Raw genomic sequence first — 19,522 nt, 5'->3', positions numbered from 1 at the left:
ATTAACCAGTGGAACAACTTACCTTGGGACATGGTGGATTCTCGCTTGAAGTCCTGAATTTAAGACTGAAAATCTTTGTAAAAGATATGCTTAGCAGACAGAGAAGTTATGGTCTTCATTCAGAAATTATTGCGTGAGATTCTTCAGCCTGTGTTATGCACGAAGTAAGATTAGATGATCATAATGGTCCATTTTGGCCTTAAAGCTCTATTAATCTAACCTTGGAAGTAACAAATCAAAGAGAACAGTAAGCTATTCCATAAGTAGAAGAGAGAGATTATTTTCATCGGTTGCCAGAGTTTTCTTCAAATGAAAGTATTCCTCTTAAAACTTAAATCCGGTAGCAAATTAAATAGGAATTCTCCAACAATAGCCATTTGTATGACTTGTGCATGTTCTCACCCCACAGTATACCTGCAAATGTAAATTCCTCTTGGGAAAATTATCTACAAATATTAGCTAAGTTCAATGACTGGATTCTGCTGGTGGAAGCCAGCTGCAGGCATCCAGCAGCAGTAAGCCCACATGTAGCAAAATTGCATTGGAACAAGCTGTCAGCATCTCTGAAGCAACTGGAGGGCCCAGAGTTGGCCAGTGTAACTTGAAAGTGGATAGGACCATCCAGTGGGAGGTTGGGGCCAGGACACCTGAGATGCATTGATTCAATCAGTAGAGTTGGGTCTGCTATTTAAAGTTACCCTCCCGTTAGGGAGATCAGTGGCACTATTACTTGCCCTCTGATAGGGGTAATCATCATCTGGTGCATCTGCACACGAGAGGAGTGCAAATGTCACACCCATGTATCTGTGACCCAAACTGTTCCCTCCAGCTCTGTAGATAGAGAGCACAGCAGCAGATCTCTCTGGAGGGAAACATGCAAGCTGTAGGTAATCATGGGAGACAGCATAGCAGCTGCTGAAGGGGCAGGCCGAGCATAAGAGGAAATAGCTGGGTGATGGACAGTCTTCTGTGGATATGTCTCACTCTATAGCCACAGCAATTTCTTTCCTATTAATAGCTGACTGCCACAATATCAACGTAGGCACTTTTTGCCTCCACACTGTGGAATTATCCTATTGACCAAAATTTTCCAGTGCCATTGGCTTATTGAGAAGCCCTTGATCTGGTCAGGGAACTGGAGGGGCAGAGTAGGAAAGCTGGGAAGCAGCATGCAACTATATTGTTTTCATGATGATGGCTATGACCTCTAGTGATTTCCCTGAGAGCTGCATGGATCTGGAGGGATCTGTGGGCTTGGGTTTGTTTTGGGGAGTCTTTAGTTCTGAAGGGAAGTACTTTCCTATATCCTCTGTGAGATTTCCTTTGTAGGAGACACCATGGCACTCAGTATGCCTTGAATACTGTTTTTTCTATATATTACCACAGTTGCCATGCTCCATGCAGAGCCATTTATATATTATAAAGCCTAAGAGCGCCTTTTAAAATTCAATTTAAAAGTAGTCCCTGATAAACAAAACAGAAATAGCTGCATGTTGTGAGAAAGTCCAAATCTTCAGTGTTGGAAACAGCAGAGAACAGAACACAAATCGTGTTAATTATATACAATATTATGTTTCAAGTTTGAGTTTGGCTCAAATGAGGTTCATGTTTTTCTGATGAAAAATCATTTGCAGCAGAACAATGAAAAGGTGAATATGGTTATCCAGCAGCTTTAGGGATAATTTGCATGGAAAGGATCGCTGTTGTGGGACACGGTGGCCATGAAAGCAATTAGAGATGACGGGAGGATCAGAAAATTTTGTAGAAGGAGTGATTAGGGTATTGCTTTTGAGAAACAGCTGCTTTGTTTTTTAGAATTCCATCATAATATCTAAAACATAGTGTGTGTCATAAATTTTATACCAGCCTGTGTAATTTAGAATGATTGTTTTTTTAAAATGTCCTTCCTCTTATTAGGTTTGGCCAGATTTTCCCAATGTAGTTGTTAATGAATCGCTAGACTGGGACACTCAAGTGCAGGTAAGTGTATTGCATTGCTACAATGAAATGTTTTGATTGCTTACTGACAGCTATTGGCAAAACCAGAAGGGGTATTGAGTTATTCAAGGAAAGTAGCAAAGCAGTTATCAAATGTAATCTATTTTAACAGGTGAGGTAAAAACATAGAAAATGGGTAGCCAAATCTTCTATAGCATCTAAGAAAAAAACAAGACAATCTGGAGCCTTTTACAAGCCCCACAACATATTAAAGTTAGCAATGCTTCTTGTTCTACTGACAATCTTTGTCATGTATTGTAAAAGGGATTCATGTTGTGTCACTTTATTTCTTGTTTCTTTATACTTTATTGGAAAAAATAAGTCTTTGTCTAGCAAATCTTCATGCAGTTCATAAAATTCAGTGCCCTGAAGTGATGTTTGTTTCATTTAAATATTTGATAAAGCTTATCCTACCCCATCATGTGCTTAAGGCTCAACCCTACAACAATACCGTTAGTTGACTTCAGTAGGAGTTCAGGGCAAACAACTCCTTGTAGGATTTGAACCCATGCAAAATTAAGATCTATACTCAATTCAGTGTAAAATGGTGAACTAATGAAAATATTAAAATTAATATGATAAACACATATAACTGAAAAGCTCCGACCAAGTATTTGCTGTGAAATCTCCCATTTATATGGCTAGATTATAATCCTTTGTTGTCCTCGCATTCATTGAGAACATCATCTTTTTCCCTATTCAAGTATATGACATTAAGTTTTGCCGCTCTAGGCAAATTATCTCTCTGGGCCCCAAGTAACCAGTATGATCAGACACAATCTGATAAAAAGTGTGTGTTATCTAGGGGTTAGAGCAGAGGGTAGGAACCTGATTTTCATTTACATTAAGTCTAGTTATGCCATTCTATTTTTGGGGGGTTATACTACTGCCCATCCCCATAATATCTGAGCCATTGGTGCTCATTTAGGCTCTGGCAACGTAAAGGGGCTTAAATTGAGTGCACATTTATGATCTAAGGTCCCTTGTTACAGCTAGAGCATTGTAAAGAGGTCTTTGTGTAAATGCAAATCGGACTCTAAGAGTCAGAACTGCTGGGTTAGTTTCCGGGCTCTGCACCGATTTGGAGTGTTGTTTGTCACAATTCACTCTGCCTTTCTGTGCCTCAGCTTACCCATTTGGAAATTCCAGAAGGGGTTAAAAATGGAATAGTGATCCACATTTATTTTTAAAGAAAAACCTAAAATGCACATTGACATATAACCCTTCTTATTTTTTTATGTTCCTATTATAGTTCAAAAGTAACCACACCATTTCTCCAAATGTTACAACCCATATAAAATTAAAATCTCTTTTAGTCCACCAGCATGTTAAGAATCACAGAAAAGGGCATTTATAGTTAGAACTGTGCAAACCATTACCTAGGAAATCAGAAACCATGTAAAATTTGCATGGTTGGAAATCCCATAATTCCATCTCAATAATTTGTATCTTTCTCTCTATGTTGTCTGTTACTTTTACAGCTGTACAGAGCTTATGCAGCTTTCCCAGATTTCTTCCGCAATTCGACAGCACAGTGGTGGCAAAGAGAAATAACAGAATACCACACTAACCCAAATCAACCAGAGAAAAGTGTGAAGTTTGATGGCTTGTGGATTGTAAGTGGATTGTATTTTTTTTCTGTTTTATAGCTAAGCTTTTTGGTTACCTTTGGTTTTAATAATTATAGGAAAATCCTGCTGAAGTAAAAAAGTATTTTAAATTACTGAAATTCTTTTTTAGCATTTGTAGGAGTTGGTTCTAAGTCTTGAAGAATGTGGAGATGTGCCTGACTCTCAAAGTTCAGAGCCAGTTCTGGATCAAAACTTCCTGAAGTTTGGCCTGCCCATATTCAGGATTTAGGGTCTGCTCATTATAGAGATAGGGGCCAAGCACAATGTTCATACTCCAAGTCTACACTCCCTCCAATTTGGTGGGGCTCATGTCCATGGTTTTAGTTTGGACCCATTGAAAAATAACATGTTGTCTTGATATAGCTGTACCAGATTAGCTCTATAACCTCAGTGGCAGAGTCCAAATTACCATGGAAACCTGCATGTTAATCCCACCTGCAAATTCAGTGGGTTTGCTTACTTGCTGCTGTGTGTTAAGGACAGTGGGGTTGGAGAGACCTCCTCAGTTTGTGATGGATCTGCACCTGCCTCTCCTAGCTCCATTACAATGTTCTCTCATGCCAGGGTCTGGAGTGGTTGTTGCATGCTGCATATTTTGCTCTGATATGCAATAGAATGATCACCTCACACAATTATGAAGGTTACAGTCTCCCTCAGCATAAGAAATTAAAAATATGAAAGTTTATCTGACTGACTTTTCCCATAAATACCTTGTGATTCAAAGAATTCCGTGTTAAATCCAGTCATGCCTAACTCCTTTTCACATCCCTTTCCTCTCAGAAAGTAAGCATGAAGAAGTTGCTCAATTGAATTTATGAGGAATATGTTACTGATGGTCAAAAATTAATACAACATTATCTGCTGAAGAGCAAGTCCTAATTTTTTTATTAGTGATATATTTTAATTTCATTACCTATATAACATTATCTCGATTTTTCCCCCCTCCCCCATTTAAATATCGCTTTTAGGATGATTTTTCTTGTAAATACTTGTCCACAGCACAAGTCTCCCAAACACTTTGCTACAACCGCCATCTCTGCTGGACAACTGCAGAACAATGCTAGATGGAGTGTGTTGTTTGTTTCTAAAATGGAATAGACATGCAATAGCTGTGGGAGATATCTAATGTTAATATACTGTTGTCTCAAAGAAGAGAAGTACCTAGCCATCCAGTAAAATGTTTGGTATTTTTCAATAATGCCACCCTTGTTGTATTATTTTAACCAGTGGACAACATAATGTTCCAACCAAGGCCACACAAACTATTACACGTTTTGAAGGTCAGAGATGAATAACTTATCTATCTATGTACAAAATTAGCCTTTTCAGTTAATATATAAGAGTTTGTTTAAAAATTAGTCCAATACCTTCAATAATTACCATGGGCCACATCTCAAGGATCACATCACAGAATTTGTTATTTTCCTGGAGACTTTCTAGTTATACCTGTATCTATGCTTTCATTTCTAGGAAGCAGGATATTAAGGAAGTTTCCCAGCAGAGAGACTGTTTCTTTTTCAGCTGGCCCTCTGAAAAGAAACATTTAGGCTGGGATTTCTCAAAATACGTAAGGGGGAAGGTAGGAGCCCAAATTTCGATGGGAGTTGGCCACCCAACTCCATTAGAGTCCTTTAAAAATCACAGCCTTAACTCTAAGGGATGGGTTCATCTTGGGCTCTATACCTGTTTCTGCTGGCATAAACCCTTCCACAAGATCCTGACAGTCTGTCACTGGGGAACTTGCCACAAAGAAATGTGACTGTAATCTCTGCTCTGCCAGAGTCATGCAGAAGGGGGAACACATACCAAAAAGTATGCATTACTTGATAAGAAGAGAGGTGTCCGTGTTTGGAGGATGCATTGATCCACTGTATCAGATCATCAACCTCTGCAGGAAGCACTCCTGTGTATGCTCAGTAATAAACTATTGCACCACTTCTGGAAAGCACTTAAGCACATATTTGAATTTAAGCCCTTTCTCACAATAGCTGGGTGGTTAAGGCACTCACCTGGGATGTAGCAGACCCATGTTTATTTCATCTCTGTGTCTGATGTGGAAAAGGGATTTGAACCATCATCTCCCATGTCTCAGGAGAGGGGCACTAACGACTGGGCAGTGGGTTAGGTTTGCTCAAGCTTTCCTGATGACACTGTTCCACAATATATACATAATGAACTAGGCATTGGGTCAGAGAAAGAGTCTCTCTCGCTCTATAGCCAGGCCTCTGGTTAGGTCACTGATCTGGAATGTGGGAGACCCCAGTTCAAACCCTTGTTCCAATGACTAAGAAGGCGCTTCCCCAAAGTCTCTGTGAGTTCAGAGGATCTGCCATGGAGGACGCTATTCTGACAGTATCTTGGTATCTTGGGTTTGTCAGTAGATCCATTGTAACCTTGCATTTTCAGGGGGTTCTAAATTGAGCATAAACAAACTGTTGCAAGCTAGAGCCTTGCATATTAGATCTCAGTCAGGTGCATTGTTTTTCCTTTCCATTTCTTTTTTTACAAATATAAATTTTGATCACTATCATGTCAAGAAAATGTAAATTGGCTGAAATGCTAATGTTAAAAAATGCAACTGTAAATGCTCTTGAAGGAGTTTTATTATGCATCTCTTTGCAAAATAACATTTAATATGTCGCATCATTGAAACAAACAAAATTCATTTTAAAATGTTCGTTTTTTCTTTACGTTTTTAGGACATGAATGAACCAGCAAGCTTTGTTCATGGATCAGTCGAAGGCTGTAGAAACACAGAGCTAAACAATCCTCCCTATATGCCCAGTAAGTATAGTAACTATCTTGAACTTCTGTAAGTGACTCTGGTTATTGTATCATTCACTTAGATTTCATCTGGGCCCAAAATTGTCAAACTCTGATGCCTTATTTAGCAGCTAAATAAAAGAGGCTTGATTTTTTTCAGAGATTCTGTGCACACCCAACTCCTGATTGCAGTGAGGAGCTGTGCTTGCTCAGGAATTTTAGTTAGGTGCCTACATAACATGGATTTAGAGGCCAAGTCTAGACATGTTTGACAAAACGGCTCCAAGCATTTTACCCAAATTAACTGTAGATTACTTAGTTTCTTCACATGAACAGTGCAGTTTCAAGTATTTAGAAAATATTTTCCCTACGTCCTACCTTTAGCAATAGATTTGATTTAAACAATTCAGTTTAAAAATTACAGAGCCTGGCTTGGGGAAAACACAGAATTCATAATCAAATAAATTTTTTCTTCATTCCAGAGTTTAGAGACTTCAGGGCCGTAGCTTGCACACTATTGGCTGAGTTTATGCTAGAGCCATTATAAAATATGGGACTTTAGCAAAGAATAAACAAGTAGTTATCCAGGAGAATATTTTCAAAGACACAAAAAGGTAGTTAGGTGCCCAACTTCCTTCGAAAGTCTTTTGTGGTGGTCAAAATTTTCCTCCGAATGTTCTACTCATGTAGACTACTATCATGTGCTTACTTCTTCCTTCACGTCTTCCATACACAGTTTCTCAATATTAATTTGTGTAGTTGTCCCTAGCTTAATACTTACAGATATTTTTCCATTATTCAGGTTATATGGATGATGTGGAGAGATGCTGCTAAAGATCTGCAGCATCCTCTGAGTTAAGAGATCCTGTTCATACAGGCTGAGAACAGCATCTCCAGTGAGATTATTATAGTAATGTTGTAGTTCCAAATTAGTATACAGGATTATTGGGAACAGCCAGTATTCAAAATCTAAATGGTCAGAAAATTTAGAATGGTGTTCTTACGAAAAACAAAGCAAAACTAAACTAAACAAAAGCCCACTGCACAGGCAGTTAAATATGGTAAATGATTTGGTATGTTTTAATGATACAGATATTTAAACTTCCTTCTCATTAGGTTTGGAATCACGGTCACTTGGGTTGAGTCACAAAACCTTGTGCATGGAAAGTGAGCAGATCCTGCCAGATGGAACCCCTGTTAGACACTATGATGTGCATAATCTCTATGGATGGTCACATGTAAAACCTACCTATGAGTAAGTTCTTTTCTTTCTCCTCTTGAGAAGCTAGTCTCTTTGTTGTTCTACAATAATTCAGACACCTCTTTACTGACAGTAATACCTGGAAATAGTTAGCAACTGGAAACATTTTAAAATACAACAAAGTATAAACACCATCTCTAAAGTTTACAAACTTCTAATATTTTATTAGCCAAGTTTTCAAGGGCATACGGGTAGTCCTGCCTATATGTATTCAATAACTTTTGAAAGCCACATCCAATCAATTCCAAAATTTCAAGGAACATTCTAGGCATCAGTGAGAAATTTCTGGGGAAATTGAAAAACCAAAAGAGGGAAAATGCAGGGTACATGGAGCTTCTTTACTCTGTTTATCAGAGCCACAGCTTCAAGAACCTCTGCAAGAGTCTGTAGACCAAAGAACTGGTTGATGACACCCATTAATGCCTTCCAGCCCCATGTCATCTCTGCCTATCCTCCCAGTAGAGATTATCTTGTTGACACCCTGAAAGAGTTCTCTCCCAGACAGAATTAAGACAAATAATTGTGTGAGAGGAAGGGGTTTTGTGGGGGGAGGGGATGAAATGCAGGTATGTATACATGGTCTGGAGAGGGAGAATAGGGGGCCCTGGTGTCATGTGGATGGAAATAGGGGGAAGGAGGGAATGGTGGGTTCATGCAGAGCCCATGCCATGTGACAAGCGATAATGGGCGAATAGGGGCACACAGTCTTGGACATGGGGGATTGAGCAAGCCTGGTATGGGAAGACAGGGAGAATAGGGGCACATGCAGAGCTGCAGGCTCTGGGGAATGCTGGTGGAAAGGGGTAGTGAGGGAACACAGAGCCCCTGCCATAGAGGGAGGAAAAGGGGGACTCGGAGCCCCAGGCATGAAGGAGGGAGCAGAGGGAGTTGCAGGGATTCCATTCAGTAGAGAGGGATGGGAAGAAGGTACATAGGGAGCTTATGGGGGGCCATGGAGTGAAGCAAGGAGTCCCTAACATGTGCAATGAGCTCGGTCTACAGAAGCTATGAAGTGTGTGACCCTTTGTTTTCTTTTTACTTTGACTTGGGCAAAATGTGCTTCAAATTAATGTTTTGTGTCCAGCTATTTATATTGGTGACCCACCTTATCATATTTAATTGATACTCTCTTTTTTGTCTACTCCTCTTGGTTCCTGACTTGAAAGATTAATTGTTTCAAATATAAAAGGAGCATGACTGATTGGTGGTGTTGAGTTTAGCAGTAACCTGGAGACTTCTCTGACTTTAGTTGTGTCACCAGAGTAATATTATGAGCTCAATATTCACAGCCAGAGTAAGTGATGTTCTGACTTACTCTGGCTGGAAGGGTTTCCACTGTGCTTCAGCCCTGTCTTTAACATAGCCGTTGCCACACTGAAATGCTCTCTTCCCACCCCAACTCTGCCCTGACACATAACTTGCCTGTTTTCTTTTGTGTCCAGGAGGGACTGGCCCACAGGAGGGGATGGCATAAAGCTACTATGGCAGCTTTGCTAGGGGAAACTTCAGTTGTGCAAAGCAACTGTAAATTTGACGTAGTTGGTGCCTCTTTATAAGGGCATCCTCAGTGTGGCAACCTTGGCAAAGGGAAAGAGGGTACCCATAAGCCTGGCTAGCCCCAGCTGCTGTAACAGCCTTTTGGGGGCTGCTGACAGCCAGTGTAAGATAGATCATTCCTGCTTTTAATTTTAAAGTTGGGACCAGCATAGTATTTGAAGGGGTGTAGGATCAGGGTATTGTAAATGTGAGTTAAAGCCATTTTTGCATTCCTTACACCCACACTGGGCTGACTTTGGTATCCGTGGGAATATTAGCAGTTGAAGGTAGCTCTATAAGGGAAGAGTGGAGAAATACATTACAAATCACTGCTTGCATTCTGCATCCATTTTCAAGTCAACCCAATGCATGTATTGAGGATGAAGAATTCACAGTCATATGGCTGATTCTCTCACAACAAAAAGAAACACAGTCTAACGTGTAATGAAGTTTGCTTTGTTTTGTATTTCTCTCTTTTCCCTCTTCATAGTTTCCTTTATAGTTTTTCTCATATCTTTCTGTTTCACACATCACACTTCTGAAGTTTCTTGCTTGGCAGTATGCTTTTCATCTGACATGAGGTTTACGCAAAGGGCAGACTGAAAAGATCCTGAAACAGCTTGTAAGAGCACAGTTAATTGGAGTCAGAAGCTGGAAAATGTAACACATTTTTTAATGCAAGTACCATACATGTCAAGGACAAATGGACTAGGTTTATGTACTTGTCTCATGACAGTGTTTGCCTAGTGCTAATAGTTGAGAAAAGAGAGAAAAGCTGTAGGCTTTCAAGAAGTTGGGATCTCTTTTCTCTGAGCAGAATTTCAAGTGACACTGTTGTTGCTGACTTGCACTGTTTATTGGAAGAAAATAGTGTTCAACCAAAGCAGGTATTTAAATAGAAAACCAAAACAAACCTCTTTCAGTATCTTACATTTCTATGATCACCTGTGCCTTTAAACAAAATCTGGTCCTTTACCGTATACTGTACTTTTTTATTGCTGGGTGTTACATCAATGGGAAACAGTCTTACAAGTGTGTGTATGTGTGTAAGTACTGCGTGAAAGTTGTTTATTGCTGGAAAACGTAGCTGAGACATTAGGAGCATGGTAAAGTAGCTTTGTATTTCAGTATGCATAATGCATAACAGGAAATTGAAAACAAAAGATCAGATCTCATTAATAAAAATAGATACGTACACAAGGTTTACAGCGTCTACGCTCTGGTCTATACTAGAAAAATTACCTGTCTTGCCAAACTACATCCAGATCACTCGAGTCAGTGACCAACAACTTTAGGTCTCTATTTTTTCTCCTGGCCATTTGACAGGTTGACTTTTTTCCTAGTGTTTTTTTAAAAAGCATCCAGTCATACCATTTCCTTGGACAAACCTCTCTATTGCCTTTGTGTTCTCTTTCTAATTCTGTCCAGTCCATGACAGACCTTCTCTGAAATAACTGGAGGTTTTCCAGCAGAAACCAAGACCTCCTCAAAAATCTCTCTAGGAGATATAGATTTGCTATCTCCCTATCTTAGTCAGCCTCTCACAGCAAAGTTGATGACTCACTAGACCTCTCCATAGCAAGGTGGAAATGGTGGTGCTATTCTTTCTTTTCTCTGCAGTGACCATACCCGAGAGACCCTGTCTCCCTGAAAAGGTTTTCTCTCCTGTCAGGTGACCTCTGAAAGGTCATCAAGAAGAGTACTGGAAGAAGTGGTACTTTCTCTACCTGAGGGAAAGACAGCAAACAGAGCACTGCCTCTGTTCTTAGCTAGGGAGGGAACCAGCTGCACCCATAGCTTCCTCCCTATCATCCACTCACTCCTGAAACTCCTCGGACTCTCCTTTCCTTCCACCAACTCCACAACCTCCTTACTTAGGTCTTGTGTCCTGATAGACACATCTCATCTGCAAAATTGGGGACAATAGCACTTCTTTACCTCACAGGTATGTTGTGCGAATAAATACATTAAAGATTATGAGGCATTCAGCTGCTACCATGATGAAGGTCATATGAGTACCTATATAGATGGATGGTATTCTGCCACCCACTCACAGGGGTCCATATATACCCTTCTCTGCAACAGAGCGGTGTTTTAATGGAAAAGGAGAATCAGTCCCCCATATTGCTAGGCTAGGCTACAGAGTCTTCAAGCATGGAATTATATGGTTACTTGAGAACCTCAGCATTCATTTAAAAACAAATAAGTTTATAGCACTTATGGTTGCAGAGAACATATGAAATCATTAAGACTAAAAAAAGGCAAAAGCTCAAATTTATAATTTTTTGTAGATATTGGGATTTTAAAATAATTATTACGTCTTTACATAATATTTTTTTTAAGTGCAAGCTTTAGTCTAGCCTTGCAAGAACAGCTAAGTGGAAGATGATAGCAAGATTTTCTGAGTTTGTTCTAGCTCTAACTTCTCTCTCTCTCTCTCTCTCTTTTTCTCTCTCTCTCTCTCTCTCTGCCAACATGGTTTCTCCAACCAAGGGTTGCGTGTCACTAGTAATACCTACAAGAATGCCCAGCTCTTGCCTAACCAGCTTTGAGTAGAGAACAGTAAGCAGAAGGGGGTGACAAGATGGCTGCCATAAGGGCTTGTGTAATTCATAGTCAGTGGGTATGTCTGCACTGCAACATTCCCTTCCCCAACTCCGTGGGAGTGAGTCTCAAAACCTGGGTTCCAGCCCAAACAGGAATGTCTACACTTGTTATTTTCAGCCCCATAGTGTGAGCCCAAGTCAATTGACCCAGACTCTGAGATTCACCGCTGTGGGTTTTTTTCCTGCAGTGTAGACATACCTGGTGTATGTGGTGATCTCCTCTCTGCCTAATCTACAGAGGATATGGGTCTGTTAGAACCTTCTGCTAGTGAGCTTGGCTGTTTATCTCAAGCTGTAGAGACTTCTGCTTTTTATTTCAGGAGATCCCTGATTCAGTCTTTGATAGTGACCAAGAAGGCAGCTGTCATATTTGCTAAGAGGGAATTAAAGAGGTCAGGAGCTAAGGAGGAAATAGCTGGGGACTCAAAGGAGACAAACTAAAGTGGGGGCAGTGGCAGAATGGGAGACTCTAGGTGGCAGGAGCTTGTGATCCTCTTGGAGAGGTTTTCAGATCACTCTCTTTTTCAATTTGTGTCAGTCCTTCCACACTTTGGTAAGTTGTATTCACAGAAACAAGCAAATGCCTCTCACTGAAATGTGAGACAGTGAGGCTGTTATGAGTGTATGTACTTTTAGTGTGCCAGTATTTTACTAATAGCTGATATATATCAATATTGTCTCTAGCACAAGTGAAGGTGGGAACTGAACTCATTTGGACTTACAAAAGTGAGGCCTGATGGTAAAAAGGTTGAGAGCCACTGATACATTCTACATGTTGGACTCTTGATTGCTTTTATTCACTCATATTTTATTGCTCAGTTACTATGATGATTGCACCAGATAGATAATACTGACTGTCCTTTTCTTTTGCTCGCACCAACCACTTAATCGAGATCATGAGTGTGTCTTACCGAAGAGGATTCTGCTCTGATAATTGGAGTCTGAATTGTTTTGTGTCCTTCAGAATCTTTTTTTCAATTGCTGAATTTAATTCAACAGAAACTCAGTGTCTCAGTTTGAGTCCAGCAGTTTCACAATCACCGTCTCCAAGCAGATGCAATTTTCAAGTCACATTTTAAAAAAGAGTTTACCCAAGTCTGATATTACAGAAGATTATTTTCTCACCTACCTGGCAGAAATTAGTTTTACACAGATTCTAATAACTTCATCCATATAATTTTTATGTTGTGCAACCTTAATCGCTGCCTGGCTTTATCAGAGAAGATGGTCATGTTGCTATTTCTAATATAGTTTAATTTAGATGCCATCAAATGTTTTCTTGTCCCAACACATTCAGACACAACATGCTGCATTTTCAACTGAGTTATCTATTATGAGACAGCTACCCAAGGCCATCTTGGGACAGTGTTCTGCATTTAAACAAGATCAGTCAATCATAAAAGCGCACACTCTGCTGCTCATTTACAAGACTCTCCTCAGCATTTTGATCAGCTGTTAAGAGCAGTAATTACCCAACAATAACCTAAGTAATTAAAGTAATTAAAATATGAAATACCTTTTGCTTCCAGGTATAGCTATGATGGACTGTTTTAATTATAGCACTGATATTGTTTTGGTCTTATGGTTTATATCAGGCTATGGTATGTGAATTTGTTAAATGCAGGGCACCGTATATGCATTCTTGAATTAACATCCTTAACCAAAAATAAGATATAATATTAAACAGGGAAATTAGTGAACTTCTTATGTAAATGATATGCATAAGCCTTTCTCATTAACAATTTATTTTCTCAGTTCCAAGGCGAACTTTATTATATGTTAATTCCTTACTGAGTAATATCCTATCCTATTTTAGATAATGTCTGATCTAATGATAATATATCTAGGTTGTTTCATTTCCAATTCAATGAGCAAGCAAAGAACAGCATTTTTCTATGGGCCTTAATGACCTTAAAGCCCTTGGTAACTTTGATATTACCATAAAGAAAGAAAATATCAAGGCCACTTGAATTTTTGACTGAGTGGATGTTATATTTGGTAGTATGCCAGTGCATCACTGTCAGTCAAGGCACTCGCAGAATTGCTGACGGACAGCAAGGAATTTCTGATTCTTATACTGTCAGCCAAATCAAAGTAAAATTTGGAAATTGTCTGTAGAAGATAACTTAACACTGCTGGGTGTATTATCATTGCTTCTGAGTATTAAGGATAAAATTAAATCTAGTGATTTTTTTTCTGTTTTTAAAAGGTTCACCTGAACAGCAGAAATGACTAAGATATATGATAGTTTATTCAAACACTTCTTATACTTGAAAATATGGTCAAAACGTCTATTTAAAAATCTTAAATGTTCCAAATATATCTTCTATGCCAGCATTAAGATGGTATAATATCATAATTAAAGAAGTGCCATAGTAGTACACATTGGAGCAATCAGAGTCAAGAAATAATGATGCAAAGTACAATTTTCTTATCAGGAGGTGCAATATAGCTTACATATATGAACCTAATGAATGATGTTTTCTGGCCATCATTCTGGAATGGCTTCAAGTTAGACTATATTATACAGCATCTGCACAATCCAGGGGCAAAATTCTGACATTTTCTCAGGGAAAAGAATGGGATAGGAGACGAGTTATTTCCTGAGAATTTTGCCAGCACAGATCAGACACAGGCAGGAGGATTCAGGGAGAGGATGCTTATTGCTGTTTCAGAAATTGAGAGCATTTCCTCTTACAGGACCATCTGCTTGACCCCACCAGGTACACAGATGGATCAGGGCCCTGGCTATCCATGACCCCATGATATTCTAGTTGTCTCTACTCTATCCCTAATACTAAGGAAATGCTTGCTGCAGCATTCTTCCTTGGTCTTGTGTGATACAAGATGGGAAGGTAAAGCAGAGATGATCTTGGTGCCTTTCATACTCCATATGGCAGCAAGAAACTTCAGCATAACAAGCATTTCAGCAAAATGAACCTCTAAAACATATAGGCAATCAGTAATTATTTATACTAGTGTACTGCCTGGCAGTACTTTTTCAATAGTACTTCCCTAAAATGTAAGAACAAAAATACTGACAATCACAGCCCCCCTGTCTTAAAGATACTATCTTAAAAATGAATTCTTTTTATTTGCCTTCTGGTTTTTAAACCTTTGTGGTACACTCGGGTCACATTTTTTTAAAGTTTTCTCTGCAACCACAAAAGTTAAAAAGTACTTTTTTTTAACAAAAGCAAAGATTCTCAAGTAAGCACTTGTTTGTCAGAATTGGGTCTTTAAGTAAAATATCAAATATTCTGAGACTCACAGTAAAATCACAAGAGTTGGCAACCTTGGTACAAATACTTATTGAATGGAGCAGCAATATTGAAGTTCATTTTATCAAAAGATGAGAAAGATGGGGCTATAAAATCATATTTTCTGGATACCTGGGTCGTGCATTTTTAGTCACTAAGCAATAATTCCTAATATGTTACTAGTTCATGGAAGGATCTGCCGGCACATCGTTATTCAGGGATTAGAAAAATAATAGCATTATGTATATATGTATCTCACCTTCTTATTCTGAAAAACCCAAAGCAGTACACCAATGAAATCCTTCCACATTTGGTATGGAAAAGTGTAAGATTAATTGGTATACAGAGCAGTGCACAAAACTTGGGAGGCAACAGAGATGGAAGTGCCATGGGCTTATCAATGTCTGCGAAGAGCAGTCAAGATCTCTTTCTTTAAACTCGCATCTAAAAGTCCTGCATAAACTGTAAATTGCATGGAACTCAGTTTCTCTCTCGCGCGCGCTCTCTCACATCCATATAAGGGCTGAGCTGGCCCTTCGGGAAAGTTTAGGTATTTCAAACCTGAGTCTTAGACCCCCTAAGTCATCACCAAAAAGGACTCTAACTCTTGAAAAAAACTGAGGACAAGTATGCCTGTCCTCCACTTCACCATTGCCTCTGTGCAAGCTGTAACTGTTCTATGGGTAAACAAGAGACCTTAATCTCCATTCAACAGGACTCTCTAGGCGGTGGCCTACAAAACACAGTTTCCATTTATGATTTTGTAGAGCTCAAATTGCAATTTTTGTTTTTTGTAGTTTATAGATTCTAAGGCCAGAAGGAACTGTTGTGATCATCTAGTCCAGAGGTCAGCAACCTCTGGCACACAGCTCGCCAGGATAAGCAATCAGCCAAACCTGCGGATGCGGCAGGTAAACAAACTGGCCCAGCCCACCAGTGTGCTTACCCTGGCGAGCTGTGTACCAGAGGTTGCCAATCCCTGATCTAGTCAGACCTACAGTATAGCACAGGACATAGAGCTTCTCCAAAATAATTCCTGGAGCAGATGTTTTTGAAAAAACATCCAATCTTGATTTAAATATTGTCAGTGATGGAGAGTCCACCACAACCCTTGGTAAATTGTATCAGTGGTTAATTACTCTCACCATTATGAATTTGCGCCTCATTTCCCATCTGAATTTGTTAAGCTTCAACTTCTAGTCCTTGGATCATGTTATACCTTTCTCTGATAGATTGAATAGTCCATTATTACAGATATGTTCCCCATTTAGGTATTTATAGATTATAGTGAAGTTACCCCTTCTCTTTGTTAAGCTAAATTGATTGAGTTCCTTGACTATCACTATAAGGCAAGTTTTCTAATCCTTTAATCTTTCTTGTGGCTCTTCTCTGGACCCTCTTATCACCATCTTTCTTGAACTGTGAACACCAGAACTGGACACAATATTCCAGGAGTGGTCACACCAGTGCCAAATACAGAGGTAAAACAGCCACTCTACTCGAGATTCCCCTGTTTATGCATCCCAGGATCACATTTGTTCTTTTGGCCGCAGCCTCATGTTGGGAGCTCATGTTCAGCTGATTATCCACCACAGCCCCAAATCTTTTTCAGAGTCAGTGCTTCCTAGGATAGTCCCCCATTGTGTAAGTATGGCCTACATTCTTTGTTCCTAGGTGTATACATTTATATTTAGCTGTATTAAAATGCATGTTGTTTGCTTGCGCTCAGTCTACCAACTAATCTAGATCACTCTGAATCAGTGATCTTTTCTCCTCATTATTTACTACTTCCCCAATTTTTGTGTCAGCTGCAAACTTTTCCCAGGCCATTGATAAAAATGTTAAAATAGTGTAAAATCAAGAAAGGATTCCTGCAGGACTTCACTGGAAATAGATTTGCTTGATGACGATTCCCAATTGACAGTTATATTTTGAGACCCATCAATTTACCAGTTTTTAATCCATTTAATGTGTGCTATGTTAATTTTATATTGTTCTAGTTTTTAAATCAAAATGTTAGATAGTACCAAGTTAAATGCCTTACAGAAGTCTAAGACTATTATGTTAACACTGTTACCTTTATCAACCAAACTTGTACTCTCATCAAAAAAAGACATTACATTGGTTTGACAGGATCTATTTTCCAAAATCCCATGTTGGTTTGCATTAATTACATTACCCTCATTTATTTCTTCATTAATCAAAATCTGTATCAGCCACTTCATTATCTTACTTGGGACTGATGTCATTACCAGGTCATCATGTCTACCCTTCTTAAATATTACCACAACATTAGCTTTCTTCCAGTCTTCTGGAACTTTCCCACTGCTCCAAGGCTTATTACAAATCAGCAATAATGGTCCAATGAACTCCTCAGCCATCTCTTTTTAAACTCTTGAATGCAAGTGATCTGGACCTGCTGATTTAAAACTACCTAATTTTAGTAACTTCTGTTTAACGTCCTCTAGAGATACTAGTGAAATGGGAAGAGTGTTATCACCACCATACGATGACACTATATTATCTCTGTTTTCACCAAATATAGAACAGATATATTATTGGATATTTTTGCTTTTTCTGCATTACTAGTGATAATTCTACCATGTCCATCTAGTAATGACAAACACCACTGTCGGTTATTTTTGTTCCTAATATATTTAAAATACTTCCTAATATCCTTAGATTTGCTGGCTATAAATTTGTCCTTGTGTCTATTGGCTTTCCTTATCAGTTTTCCACAGTTTCTAACTTCTGATTTATATTCATTATTATCAGCTTCCCCTTTCTTGCATTTCTTATGTATTTCTGTGTTTTAGTCTTTCTTTAACAACTGTTTTCACTTCACCTCCAAACCATTTTTTAAAACTAGCACAGCCTTATTCCTCAGGTGTGGGATTGTGGCTTTTTAAGCATCTAGTAAGGTGGTCTTAGTGATTCCCAATTATCATTTACATTTTTCGGATGAAATTCTTCCCCCGGCTGATTTGACTCATATTTTTTCCCCAGCTTTCTGAAACTGGTACATTAAAGCACCAAGTAGATATAGTAGTAGTCTGGACTTTATTCTGCTTGCACATGATAAATGTGATCAAGTCATGATCACTTGTACCTAAGCTACCATTAACTAGGTCAGCCAAGGAGCAAATTCAGAAATCACAACATCTACATAGTTGCATAACCTCAACATGAACACCAGCTTTTTACATTACTTGACCTCCCTAACCTGTTTTGAGAATGTTTAGATAGTGTGGTAGTCTCTTGGCTGCCCTTTATTCCATCCATGTTGATTTACTGCAATCCTCTATTTACTAGACTTTCAGGCAGACTTAAAAAACAGTCTTTAAAAGTAAATGTAGCAGCCACTCAGAGGCTTCCAGGTTAAATTAGATTTTTGTTACATCACATATAACTGATGTTCAGGCATGTATCAGGATCAATCTTGCAAGGTACTGAGGACTCTCAACCTAATCCAGCATGGCAATTAAGCACACACTTAACTTTACACATTTGTAGTCCCATAAAGACATTTTTTCTTGACATATACTTCCTTTATGTTTACAGTGCTATGTGCAATTTCCAAGTCACTCTACAAATAGAGTAATACAAGCAGAGTATGAAAGTGTTTGATAATACATGACAAAGAAGTGGAAGATACTAGAAAACTTACTGTTTATCTTGAAAGAAATAATTACAATGCATTAGTCTAGTTTAATTACTATGGTAATTTAAGTGACTTGTGTGTTTTTACTGTAATTATAATGTCACTAAAGCTGTAAATCTTGCAGAAGAAAAAAAATAAACTGCCTTATTGAAGCAGCTGTTCAGGCTATTATTGTGCAGATAGCATTAGAAAGCAATGTGATTTTAAACTAGTAGGTTTTAAACTAGTACTTTATTATTTTTGTATAATGATTCACAGTATGTGTTTGTTCACAATGTTACATAGGATCATAGGAATTGTCCAAGGAGGTCAGACCTGTGACTTATCTACTCTGCTATCAGAACAGAGGCTAATATCTGAGACTTCAGAGGAATACTCAAAATGGACAGTTATGCAATAACCAACCCCTAGGGGAAATTTCTTCCTAACCTTGTCAGCTAGTAATTGGTCTGCTCTAATGCATCTGCGTTTAACACCGCAGCTGCTTGGACTCTATGATACTAAAGAATTTTAACACAGTAGTTTGCAGTGGCACAAGACTTTCTTTTACAGAAGTTTAGCCCCTTTTCAGTCTGAGTGGCTAGTCAAATTTCAGGGCCCTGGGTATATTCCAGTTGGAAGTGGAAATTGATGGAGGCTGGTATTCTCTTTGATGCAATCTTGTTTATTTTAAAAGTATGTAGCGTACAGTCTCAAGACTCTTTAGCCAACAATCCCAAAAGCTATCACTAGCTTTTCCAGGGTCACATTGTGCTCACAGGCTACTTCTTGGCTTTCTTGCATTTTGCCTCTGTCTTTCACTCTGT

At 38.8% G+C, this 19,522-nt stretch overlaps 1 protein-coding gene across 1 annotated transcript in view; it reads left to right on the top strand.

Annotated features, from left to right (window-relative positions):
- SI (sucrase-isomaltase) overlaps nt 1–19,522 on the top strand; it is a 213,989-nt gene that overhangs the window by 73,209 nt on the left and 121,258 nt on the right. The window contains 4 exon segments of the mRNA XM_045029086.1: nt 1,918–1,980; nt 3,480–3,614; nt 6,329–6,413; nt 7,509–7,647. Of these exon segments, the coding sequence (XP_044885021.1) occupies nt 1,918–1,980; nt 3,480–3,614; nt 6,329–6,413; nt 7,509–7,647 (422 nt within the window).

This window comes from Mauremys mutica, chromosome 9 (genome assembly GCF_020497125.1).
Source record: "Mauremys mutica isolate MM-2020 ecotype Southern chromosome 9, ASM2049712v1, whole genome shotgun sequence".
Lineage (NCBI taxonomy): Eukaryota > Metazoa > Chordata > Testudines > Geoemydidae > Mauremys > Mauremys mutica.
Note: the sequence above shows the minus strand (reverse complement) of the source record. Positions and strands in the feature narration are given on the sequence as shown.